The sequence below is a fragment of the Oncorhynchus tshawytscha genome, linkage group LG07, assembly GCF_018296145.1.
Source record: "Oncorhynchus tshawytscha isolate Ot180627B linkage group LG07, Otsh_v2.0, whole genome shotgun sequence".
Taxonomy (NCBI): Eukaryota; Metazoa; Chordata; class Actinopteri; order Salmoniformes; family Salmonidae; genus Oncorhynchus; species Oncorhynchus tshawytscha.
Window position 1 is genome coordinate 26,073,891 of NC_056435.1, and position 12,520 is coordinate 26,086,410.

Consider the following 12,520-nt stretch of genomic DNA (forward strand, 5'->3'; position numbering starts at 1 on the left):
GGACTTAGGTTAAGCCCTAAGCACACAGCCAAGACAATGCAGGAGTGGCTTCGGGACAAGCCTCTGAATGTCTTTGAGTGGCCCAGCTCGAGCCCGGATTTGAACCTGATCAAACAACTCTGGAGACATGAAAATAGCTGTGCAGCAATGCTCCCCATCCAACCTGACAGAGATTTAGAAGATTTGCAGAGAAGAACCGGAGAAACTCCCCAGATACAAGTGTGCCAGCTTGTAGCTTCATACCCAAGAAGAATCGAGGCTGTAACCACTGCCAAAGGTGCGTCAACAGTGTACTGAGCAAAGTGTCTGAATACTTCTTTTTATTTACATTTGCAAAAATGACTAAAAACCAGTTTTTGCTTTGTCATTATGGGGTACTGTGTGTTGATGGAGGGGGAAAAATAAAATGTTATCCATTTTAGAATAAGGCTGTAATGTAAAATGTGGAAAAAGTCAAGGTCTGAATACTTTCCGAATGCACTGTATAGAATAGTTGAGACATAAGAACTGAAAGCAGAGGACAATATGGCAAAAATAGTGTATTGTCCAAAATGCTTTTACACATTGGACACAAATGTACCAGTACACAGACAATACATCTGTGTTATATTTCATATGTAAACAATCAAGAGGTGCATTTCAAGTACTTCATTATAAAGTGATATACAATAATGTGTCTTTATTCAAATTGTCCCTTTACTATATTTTCAGTGTTATTCAGAATTTACAAATTTGGCACCAATTCTGATTTGAATTTCTCCCACTCAGAATATTTCAACACTGGGATGGGAAACAGTATGGTTAACAGTTAATGATCAAAGTAGTTACAGCACTGCATTTGGTGCAACTTCATTCCTTTTGTTAATTATACATTTTGTATAAAAAAAATTAAAAAGTGTAAAAAGCTAAAAAAGGTAAAGGGAATATAGGTATTATATATTAACGTAGCCTAATTACTGATAGAGGATACTGATGGTACTGTACTTGTTTAGGCTTGATTAAACCACAGAGCCGAGCACGTAGGCCTGCCTTGTGTGCGAAATGAAGATTCATTCAGCGTGATGAATTCAATTTTTTTTCCCAAACAGTTCAAAGTACATATCTTTACCACGGGAAAGATGGAACAGAACTGTTACTTGGGTCTTTTCTTTGGGGTGGGGAGGTGCACTGTATTTTTGTCATTAAACGGAGTATACACCACACTCAGAAGAGACCTTGGGTTACAGAAAGATTTGCCAATACCTATACAAAATTATATAGGTCGGAATTCAATCCAACGCAGATTAAAAGCCTATCGCTGTGTGCATGCTGTTAAAAGGCAATATCCCCGGACATTAACGGCGATCAAATAAGCCGTCAAGGAAGCGGATGGTAGCTCAACTCAATCTGAAATCACATTTAACCAAAGATCAACCACAAAACACAGGTCATTTATCTGCATTTGTTTGAATCCCAGCGCTTGTAGGGTTACATACAAGGCTTAAACAGATTGCTACCTGTGGCACCCAGACAACCAACTGAGGGGTATGACTACAATTTGAAGCGTGAGTGTATGCGGGCAGGAGGGGATGACCCAATGACCCAAACTTTCAGTGTCAGTAAAGGCATTTTCTTTTTTTTTTATATTTTTGTTGTTACAAATGAGCCAGAGCTGAACAACCCATCAAAATGTCCTCTTAAAATGAAGGCATCACCTTGTAACGTGGCGAAGGAAGTACACTAACTCCTGACATCAAATCGTGGCATTCAACACAGACTAAATAGACACATTAGACCACAAATTTTATGAGACCACCCTCTCCTTTTCTGATTTCACCCGTTCAAGCGATTTGTCTTTGCAGTAACACACGGAGACAGACCGATACACTGTCCTCTAGGCATTCTGCATCTCCTTGCCAATCTTGTAGCTGAGGATCTTGTTCCAGTCAATCTTGGTGCGGGTGACAGGAAGCTGTCGGCGTAAGGCTTTGAACGTGGTGTCAGACATGGTCTGGTAATTTTCACTGATGGCCGTCTGGAAATGAGAGAAATGTTTAGACTCTCGCCCCTCCCCAATGACAAGAAAAATTAAATTATTTCAATTTATCAAAATATTACTGGGAGGAAACATAAGTTGCATACCTGGTATTCATTTTCTGCATCCTCAATGATTTTCACAAACTCCTTTGCAGTCTGAGTCTCATTCTGTCAAAACAAGAGAATAAAAAAAACAAGTGTTACACCTCGGATGTAAGATAAGAGTTATCATGCCAAAGGACCAATAAAAACATCAGAATTCATGCCTTTGACAATTGCCTGTAAACTTGACAGATTGAAGACCATCTCTCTATCATAAAGGCCTTTTTTTCTTCTTTCTTACTTCATCCTACTTCCCCTCATGCCCCAATGAACAGTTAGTCTGCACCCTTCTACTTCCTTTTAACACTTATGTGCAGGTTTAGAGGAAATAGGCCACAAAACTACAGTAGAGTATCATAAGTGTCTCCTCTACTAGGGCTGACTGACACTTCAAGCGTTCTATCATTACCAGTGTCCTTTGCAAAATAAGCATGCCTTTAGTGCTACTCATTGTGGGCACATTCTACTGAAAGGGAAACTCACATTCACTGTGAGTGATTCCTGGACATCCTTGTGGCTGACCAGCTGCACATTTCCATCCTCATAGTAATGTACCTATAACCACAAGATAGGGGTGAGAAGCAATATACAATATGACATGAGAACAAGATATATGTTCAGTAAATCAATTTGACTTTTTGGGGCCTGTGCCCAACCCGTTGTCTTTGAAGAGGCTTTTACACAGCCGGACAAAATGGAGAACACTTGGCGACAGACACTAGCCTACCTGTATTTTGAGGACTCCAACGACTTGAGCTGTAGATTGGGATATACTGAACTTCCATTCAGACCTGCAACGGCCATTCCTGAAAACACAAATCAAATGAGCCCTGACTCCTTACCCAGTCATAGAAATAGATATTATGTTGTAAACAAAAACAAAACAAATGTATATTTAAATGAATACTTCTTAAAGTGTACTTGCATTGTACACTCATTTACCAGAAGTTCTTTGGTTGAAATTGGTGACCTTCAATGCAAGCAATTATGGTTTGCTGGCCGTCTATAGTTTTCCCATAAACCTGTGATGAATAAAACAAGGTTCTGTCAATGTTTACCATGTTCATCTTTATCAACAACACTTGTACAGTCCAAAATAATTCATGTTTCCAGCATGAAAAGCTCTTTAAAGATATTATTATGGCGAATCCAGGCTGTGTCACAACCGGCTGTGATTGGGAGTCCCATAGGGCGGCGCACAATAGGCCCAGCGTCGTCTGGCGTAGGCCGTCATTGTAAATAAGAACGTTCTTAACTGACTTGCCTAGTTAAAAAAACAATTAAGAATCCTATCCTGCAGGTGAAAAGGAGGACGTACAGTGCAGACACCGCTGGGGTAGTGCTCCTTGACGTAGGCCCTCAGGGCGCTGTCACACGCATCTCTCCACGGTCTGAGAGACTCCTCTCCCTCGTGGGGCTGGGTGTCACAGGCCTCCTTCCTCAGGTGGTCAAACTTGAATGACTGCTTGTTGTGGGGGTCAAAGAAACGGCCGTTGCCCAAGTCTCCATGCTCGGTGATCAGTACCTGGAGAGGGGGAGGGGCAGAGCACAGGGACACAGATAGAGGGCATCAGTTGCTGCATTGACCTTACAGATAATGTGATATATACACACATACGTACAGTACCAGTCAAACGTTTGGACACCTACTCGTTCCAGGGTTTTCCTTATTTTTATATTGTCAAATAATAGCAAAGACATCAAACATACATACATGCATACATGAGTGTGCAAATCTGTCATCAAGGCAAAGGGTGGCTACTTTTGACTGGTACTGTATGTATGCATGTCACAGTATGAGACCAACCAGTTTCAAAACAGCTGGGTAAGAGTCACAGTTCAGGTGACTGAGCATCTTACCTGATCATCATACCCTTCAAGTTTGGCAAGGGTGAACTGATCCATGTTGTACTGGGCAAAGGCTCTGTTGAAATACAGCAGGTTAAAAAGGTTATATTTGCACAACAATGCATGAACAGAATATAGATAAATAAAGAAAACTCCACTCACTGCGCTGCACCCTCCCTGAGAAGATTGTCATTGTTGAGCAGTATCCGCACATCTTAAATCAAGAAATGGCATTATCAAGAGACTACCAACAGCAATGCATTAACAGACTGTATAAAAAAAACAAGTGCCTGGGTCGTAAATAAACAGTACAATGATCATACTATTTCTAAGCATACCCACCGTTGAAGACTTCATTGAATTCTCCAGGTGGAGCATGGACGACGAAATTAGCCGCAATGCGGACCTGAGGGAAAGACAATACAATGTGATAAACAACTTTTAAGGCTGACTGTCAGTCGAAAAAAAATTGACAGTGACAGTATAATGACATAGCCATTTTACCCTGGTCACTAGAGTGAAGCAGAGAGCAGTGACTGGCTTGGCTGCCTGATGAGCCTACCTCTGCTCTGTCCAAGCCACTCCTTAGATGGAAGGGGCTTTTTTTAGCAGCTGTAATGCATATGTAAGCATGTGGGGTGTCAGAAAGGGGGGACTAGGACATTTTAACAAGGGCCCCCTGAAAAAGTCTAGAGTGCACTGAAATCCATTGATGGAACGACAGTATTGTAGGCCTATGTACAGTACCAGTCAAAAGGTGACACCTACTCAGTCCAGGGTTTTTCGTTATATTTTCTACAATGTAGAAGAATAGTGAAGACATCAAATAACACACAGAATCATGTAGTAATCAAAAAGTGTTATTTTATATTTGAGATTCTTCATAGTAGCCACACTTTGCCTTGATGACAGCTTTGCTCACTCTCGGCATTCTCTCAACCAGCTTCATGCAAGAGTCACTTGGATTGCATTTCAATTAACAGTTGTGCCTTGTTAAAAAGTTTTATTTGTGGCATTTCTTTCCTTAACGACTTTGAGCCAAATCAGTTGTGTTATGACATGGTAGGGTGGTATGCAGAAGATGGTCTTTTACCAAATAGGGCTAAATCCATATTATGGCAAGAACGGCTCAAATAAGCAAAGAGAAACAGTCCTCCATTACTTTAAGATATTAATCAATATGGAACATTTGAAGAACTTTGAAAGTTTCTTCAAGTGCAGTCGCAAAAAGCATCAAGCTCTGATGAAACTGGCTCTCATGAAGACCGCCACAGGAAAAGACAGAGTTACCTCGTTACCCCGAATTACCTAGTTGCTGCAGAGGATAAACTCATTAGAGTTACATGCACCTCAGATTACAGCCCAAATAAATGCTTCAGAGGTCAAGTAACAGACATCAACTGTTAAGAAGAGACTGCGTGGGCCTCCCGGGTGGCGCAGTGGTTAACAGCAGCGCCAGCTGTGCCACCAGAGACTCTGGGTTCGTGCCCAGGCTCCGTCGTAACCGGCCGCACAATTGGCCTAGCGTCGTCCGGGCTAGGGAGGGTTTGGCCGGTAGGGAAATCCTTGTCTCATCGCGCACCAGTGACTCCCGTGGCAGGCCGGGCACAGTGCGCGCTAACCAAGGTTGCCAGGTGCATGGTGTTTCCTCCAACACATTGGTGCGGCTGGCTTCCGGATTGGATGGCGCTGTGTTAAGAAGCAGTGCGGCTTGGTTGGGTTGTGTATCGGAGGACGCATGACTTTCAACCTTCGGCTCTCCCAAACCCGTACGGGAGTTGTAGCGATAAGACAAGATAGTAGCTACTAAAACAATTGAATACCACGAAATTGGGGAGAAAAGGGGGTAAAAATAGTGAAATGTAAAAAAAAATTAAAAAGAGACTGCATGAAATCAGGCCTTCATGATCGAATTGCTTACAAAGAAACACCTACTAAAATGACACCAATAAGAGACTTCCTTGGGCCAAGAAACGCAAGCAATGGACATTAGACCGGTTTAAATCTGTCCTTTGTTTTGATGAGACAAATTTGAGATTTCTGGTTGCAACCGGCGTGTCTTTGTGAGATGCAGAGTGGGGGAACAGATGATCTTCGCATGTGTGGTTCCCAGCGTGAAGCATGGAGGTGGTGGTGTGATGGTGCTTTGCTGGTGACACTGTCAGTGATTTATTTAGAATTCAAGGCACACTTAACCAGCAAGGCTACCACAACATTCTGCAGCAATATGCCATCCCATCTGGTTTACGCTTAGTGGGACTATCATTTGTTTTTCAACAGGACAATGGCTCAACATAACACCAAGCTGGGTAAGGATTATTTGACCAAGAAGGAGAGTGATGGAGTGCTGCATCAGATGACCTGGCCTCCACAATCACCCGACCTCAACCCAATTGAGATCGTTTGGGATGAGTTGGACCGCAGAGTGAAGGAAAAGCAGCCAACAAGTGCTCAGCATATGTGGGAACTCCTTCAAGACTGTTGGAAAAGCATTCCAGGTGAAGCTGGTTGAGAGAATGACAAATAGTGTGCAAAGCTGTCATCAAGGCAAAGGCTGGCTACTTTGAAGAATCTCAAATATAATATATGGATTTGGTTAAGGCTTTTTTGGTTAATACATTATTCCATGAGTGTTATTTCATAGTTTTGATGTCTTCACTATTATTTTATAATGTAGAAAATAGTAAAAATAAAAACCCTTGAATGAGTGGGTGTGTCCAAACTTTTGACTGGTACTGTGTTTATGTCCAGATGCAGACCCAAAGGGTGTGTGGGTTACATAGCTTAATTCAATACAAGTGAAGTACTCACTGTATAGTTCTATTTTTGCAACTCTTCACTGGTGCATGTCAAAAATTGAAACAAACAAGTTCTGCTGTGTGTATGCTGCTGCATAGTTAGGCCTAAAGTTACTTCAGAAAGTATTCACACCCCTTGACTTTTCCACATGTTGTTGTGTTAGTCTGAAATTAAAATTGATGAAATATATTTTTGGGGTCACTGGCCTACACACAATAACCCACAACGTCAAAGTTGAATTGTGTTTGACATTTTTACAAATGATTTGAAAATGAAAAGCTGAAATGTCGTGTCAATATGTAAGTACTCAACCCCTTTATGGCCTTGTTAATCCTCAATTTAATGAGTAAACATTCACTTAACAAATCACACATTTCATGGACTAACTCCGTGTGCAATAGTGTTAACGTGATTTGAATGAATAACTTTCCTCTCTACCCCACACATACAATTATCTTTAAGGTCCCTCAGGGAATTTCAGATTCAACCACAAAGACCAGGGAGGTTTTCCAATGCCTCACAAAGGGCACCTATTGGTAGATGCGTAAATAAAAATGTAAAAAATAGAAGCAGATACTGAATATCCCAATGAGCATGGTGAAATTATGAATTACACTTTGGATGGTGTATCAATACACCCAGTCACTACAAAGATGCAGGCATCCTTCCTAACTCAGCTGCCAGAGAAGAAGGAAACCGTTCAGAGATTTCACCAGGAGGCCAACGGTGACTTTAAAAAAAAGCTAGAGTTTAATGGCTGTGACAGGAGAAAACAGAGGATGGATCAACAACATTGTAATTAAGCCACAATACAAAGCTAAATGACAGAATGAAAAGGAAGCCTCTATAGAATAAAAAACAAAACCTGCATCCTGTTTACAACAAGGCAAAGTAGAACTGTCAAAAATGTGGCATTTAAAATGAAACTTACGTCCTGAATACAAAGCATTATGTTTGTGGCAAATCCAACACACGACAACACTGAGTACCACTTCATATTTTCAAGCATGGTAGTGGCTGCATCATGTTATGGGTATGCTTGTCATTGCCAAGGAATGGGGAGGGTTTTTTTGGGATATAAAGAACTGGAATAGACCTAAGCACAGGCTAAATACTAAAAGGAAAACCTGGTTCAAATCGGCTTTACAACAGACACTAGGAGACAAATTCACCTTTCAGCAGGACAATAACCTAAAACACAAAGCCAAAGTTGCCAAGATGGCATTGAAAATTCCTGAGTGGCCTAGTTACTGTTTTGACTTTAAAAAGTTATCTTGAAAACATATGGCAAGACAATGTCTGTCCACCAATGATCAACAACCAACTTGACAGAGATTGAAGACATTTTTAAAGAATAATGTGCAAATATTGTACAATCCAGATGTGTAAAGCTCTTATAGAATTTACCAGAAAGACTCACAGCTGTAATCTCTGTCAAAGGTGATTGTAACATGCATTGGCTCAGGGATGTGAATACTTATGTAAATGAGATATCTGTATTTCATTTTCAATACAGTTGCATGTTTTCACTTTGTCAATATTGGGTCTTGTGTCTAGATTGGTGAGATTATTTTTTATTTGTTGTCGTTTCAACCTGAATAAAACAAAATGTGGAATCAGTCAAGGGTGTGAATACTTCTGAAAGCACTGTAGATGCTCCCAAAGACTGTGGCACCTTCCCACACAGAGCAGTATTTGTAAAATACTATACTCATTCTACTGGTCTGTACATGTATCTGACCGTATCCCTGCTGTGGGCCTGCCATTGAAGTGATAGGAATGTTACACCCCAGTAGGGACTGGCAGCTTCAAACATGTATCTGCCTGCAGCTGACAGCAAGAACAGTCCATTTTCAAGCTTTCAAATGAAGGTTGTTTCGTTTTTGATGATTCAATTGCAATTTGTTGAAATGGCCACAATCACTATGATAATGTATTTTCTTCAGAAGAAGTCTTGTGAATATGGTTGTACAGTATGTTTGTGTGATCCCATGAAAAGTCAAATGATTCCTATACCAAGTAAGAGGTCAACAGTTCCTTGTGTTGTAATTAGGGCTGTCAGAGTTCTTGTAATACAATTTTTATTGCGATTAATTGCATTATCTGAACGTGTTCAAGAGCGACTGCCTTTAAAAGCAACAAATCCATTTGAAAATGTCCTATGGGCATCAATATGAGTCAGAAACCGTTATTGTAGTATACAAAATGACTACAAAGTGAATAAGATCATTTTGGTCAAAGTTAGTTTTGTCAAAAACTGAGTTTGGAACATAGTGCCGTGAAAAAGTATTTGCCCCCTTTCAAATTCTCAACTTTTGCATATTTTTGACACTGAATGTTATCAGATCTTCAACCAAGACCCAATATTAGATTAAGGGAACCTGAGTGAACAACAACAATTAAATACTTATTTCATAAACAAAATTATGCAAAAAGTAATTGCCCCCTTACACTCAACTGGTTGTGCCACCAGTTGTCTTTGGGTCAAAACACACAATCAAATCTACATGAAAATGGCTAAAAAAGACAGAAATTTGAAGTTTTGGAATGACCTAGTCAAAGGGTAAGGGGACAATTACTTTTTCCACACACAAGAATTGTTGCATAATTTTGTTGATTAAATAAATAAGGATAAATTATTTTTGTTATTTGTTCACTCAAGTTCCCTTTATCTAATATTAGGGTTTGGTTGAAGATCTGATAACATATAGTAGCAAAAATAGAGAAAATCAGAATGTGGGCAAATACTTTCACAACACTGTATGTGCGTCACAAGGAGAAAATTAAGATTGGGTTTTGATTTGACGATGTCCATTTGCCTTCTAACATGGGGTTAACAGCTGTGGTGACTGCTCTCTATCCAATAGCATAGGCAGTGAGAGACCTGCCTAGCAGCACAAATTTGTTAACCGAATTCAAAACCGTACCCTTTTTTTACTTGAGAAATACTGCAAACTCCTTAGACGTCAAATAAAACATCCTCTGCAAAAAAAGTTTAATTAATTACAGATTTTTTGAGTTCTTAGATTATTCTGTGGATTTTGAGGAAATGAAACACGGAAGATGTCAGAAAACACACCAAGACTGAAATCAAATTTTTCTAATGAGCAACAGAAAAACACCTGCCCGTCGGGGTGTTTAGTCACCCTTTTAAAATACACTGAAAACATCCCAAATACAGTCTCAAAGACCAGCAGGTGGCGATTTTCAGTCATTTCATCTTAAGGGAATCTACGCAGCCAGGAATCTACACATACACTCATATCCCCGTGTACCGGTTCAGACACAAATCAATCTCCATTTAGGCTGCAAGGTGTCGATTTCCTCCTTATTTTTCACCACCATTCTACAGTGGCTAATGCAAGTCCCAGATGTTGCGTATCGCATTCAGCCAATCAGATTGCAGCAGTCTTTTTTCAATCCTGGTCTGATTGGCTGAATGCAAAACGCAACATCCGGGAGTAGCATTAGTCACTGTAGCATGGTGGTGTAAAATGGTGTTTCATAAAGAAAGTATGCATATTTCAACAACAAAATCTGCTGTTCTTGCCTTTAATCCAGTTGAGGAAATTGCTGCCTTTGTAGCCTGAATGGATAATGTTTTACGCACAAACCGGTCCACAGGGGATACAAGTGTATAGCTGGCTGCATAGATTCCCTTTGGACGGTAAGATGAAATGACCCATCTGTCTGTATTTGGGTTGCCCAAAGGCCATCTAAGGTAAACAGCTAAAAACAACTATGCAATGTCCACTGAAAAAAATATAAATGCAACATGTAAAGTGTTGGTCCGATGTTTCATGAGCTTAAATACATTTTTTCCATACAAACAAAAAGCTTATTTCTCTCAAATTGTGTGCACAGATTTGTTTACATCCCTGTTAGTGAGCATTTCTCCTTCGCCAAGATAGTCCATCCACCTAACAGGTGTGGCAAATCATGAAGCTGATTAAACAGCATGATCATTACACAGGTGCACCTTGTGCTCCGGACAATAAAAGGCCACTAAAATGTACAGTTGTCACAACACAATGACAGATGTCTCAAATTGAGGGATTGTTCAATTGGCATGCTGACTGCAGGAATGTCCACCAGAGCTGTTGACAGAGAATTGAATGTTCATTTCTCTACCATAAGCCACCTCAAGTCATTTTAGAGAATTTGGCAGTATGTCCAACTGGCCTCACCACCACATCTATAGCGTTTTGTGGGTGAGTGGTTTGCTGATGTCAATGCCATGGTGGCGGTGGTGTTATGGTATGGGCAGGCAGCATAAGCTACAGACAATGAACACAATTTAATGTTATCTCTGGAAAATTGAATGCAGAGATACCGTGACAAGATCCTGAGGTCCATTGTCGTGCCATTCATACGCCGCCATCACCTCATGTTTTAGCATGTTAGATGCACGGCCCCATGTCGCTAGGATCTGTACACAATTCCTGGAAGCTGAAAATGTTCTAGTTCTTCCATGGCCTGCATAATCACTAGACATGTCACCCATTGAACATGTTCGGTAGGCTCTGAATCGACGTGTACAACAGCGTGTTCTACTTCCCGCAACCACTGAAGAGGAGTGGGACAAGATTCCACAGGCCACAATCAACAGCCTGATCAACTCTATGCGAAGGAGATGTGTCACACTGCATGAGGCAAATGGTGGTCACACAAGATACAAACTGGTTGTGATCCACACCCCTACTTTTTTTGTGACCAACAGATGCATATCTGTATTCTCAGTCACGTGAAATCCATAGATTAGCGCCTAATCTATTTATTTAAAATAGATTTTATTTCCTTATATGAACTGTAACTCAGTAAAATCTTCGAAATTGTTTCATGTTGCGTTTATATTTTTGTTAAGTAAAAAAAACAAAACAAGTGTGCTGTTTTTCAATTTACCTAAATTGTGCTTACCGTTACTTTAGACAAAACCAAGAAGTCATTATGGTAAAGTTAAAAATAAAAAGCTAAATCTGATTTAATTCAATCTTAATTTGAACTAATTCTGAACTTGACATTAATCAATATTTTTATTTAATGTTTGACAGCCCTGGTTGTTATAGTCAATCGGCTAGATGCAATGTAATACCACCAAGACAGACAATGTGATAATGAATAGAATGATGCCTATGGCTATGTTCTTCGGAGTTGTGTCTAGCACAGTGGGTATATGTGTCTACGTCTTAAGACACATACCCACCTTAGCTAACATTTACAAACATTTTGGCTCGCTACAGACTCGTATTTACGCAAACTGATTCTTGCGTTCGGTATTATTTACATGATGCGTAATAGTTGGTTCAATTAACTCCGTCAGTTTATTTCCTAGCAGACAGGATAGTTAGCTCATGTTAACTAGTTAACGTCAGCCAGTCAGCAAGCTAACTTTAGCTAGGTACTAGCTTAGCAAACTAGCTAACGTTATTTCTGCAGCCAAAATAATTTAGGAAGGACACAACAACCTAGCTAATTTACTAAAAATCGTAAAACAGTGAACAAAGCTTATCAAAATACTGACTAGTTATGTAGCTACCTTCTCTTCCCCAGTGAGCTGTTCTTCGAAATTTGCCATCTTGGCTGATCTGCGACAGTGATGAAGCGGATCTCCACAGTGTCACAATAGACATAACAATGAGCCAGATATTTCACCAGATGTATAAATGTCAAACATCCGGTTGGCGTTCCACTCACTACCAAATATGGCGATGAGAGGAAGCCCAGTGTTCGGCAGTGGGAGAAGATGGAGCGAGTT

At 40.3% G+C, this 12,520-nt stretch overlaps 1 protein-coding gene across 1 annotated transcript; it reads right to left on the minus strand.

Annotated features, from left to right (window-relative positions):
* Positions 1-664: 664 nt before the first annotated feature.
* On the minus strand, positions 665-12,447 carry LOC112254217 (F-actin-capping protein subunit alpha-1-like). The gene is made up of 10 exons (XM_024426559.2): positions 12,302-12,447; positions 4,309-4,372; positions 4,129-4,180; positions 3,979-4,042; positions 3,437-3,643; positions 3,061-3,140; positions 2,846-2,924; positions 2,602-2,673; positions 2,122-2,184; positions 665-2,014 (listed from the first exon to the last, which is right to left on the minus strand). Exons 1-10 carry the CDS (start codon positions 12,338-12,340, stop codon positions 1,874-1,876), a joined length of 861 nt encoding a protein of 286 aa, XP_024282327.1. The 5' UTR covers positions 12,341-12,447; the 3' UTR covers positions 665-1,873.
* Positions 12,448-12,520: the final 73 nt, after the last annotated feature.

What these genes read in the sequence shown, in the direction of transcription:
- LOC112254217 (XM_024426559.2), bottom strand. Translation starts at nt 12,340, where the DNA reads ATGGCAAATTTCGAAGAACAGCTCACTGGGGAAGAGAAG. An exon ending in AGCTCACTGGGGAAGAGAAG is followed by an intron (nt 4,373 to 12,301) that starts GTAGCTACATAA and finishes TCTTTCCCTCAG; the next exon opens with GTCCGCATTGCGGCTAATTT. An exon ending in AGGAATCACTCACAGTGAAT is followed by an intron (nt 2,185 to 2,601) that starts GTGAGTTTCCCT and finishes TTGTTTTGACAG; the next exon opens with AATGAGACTCAGACTGCAAA.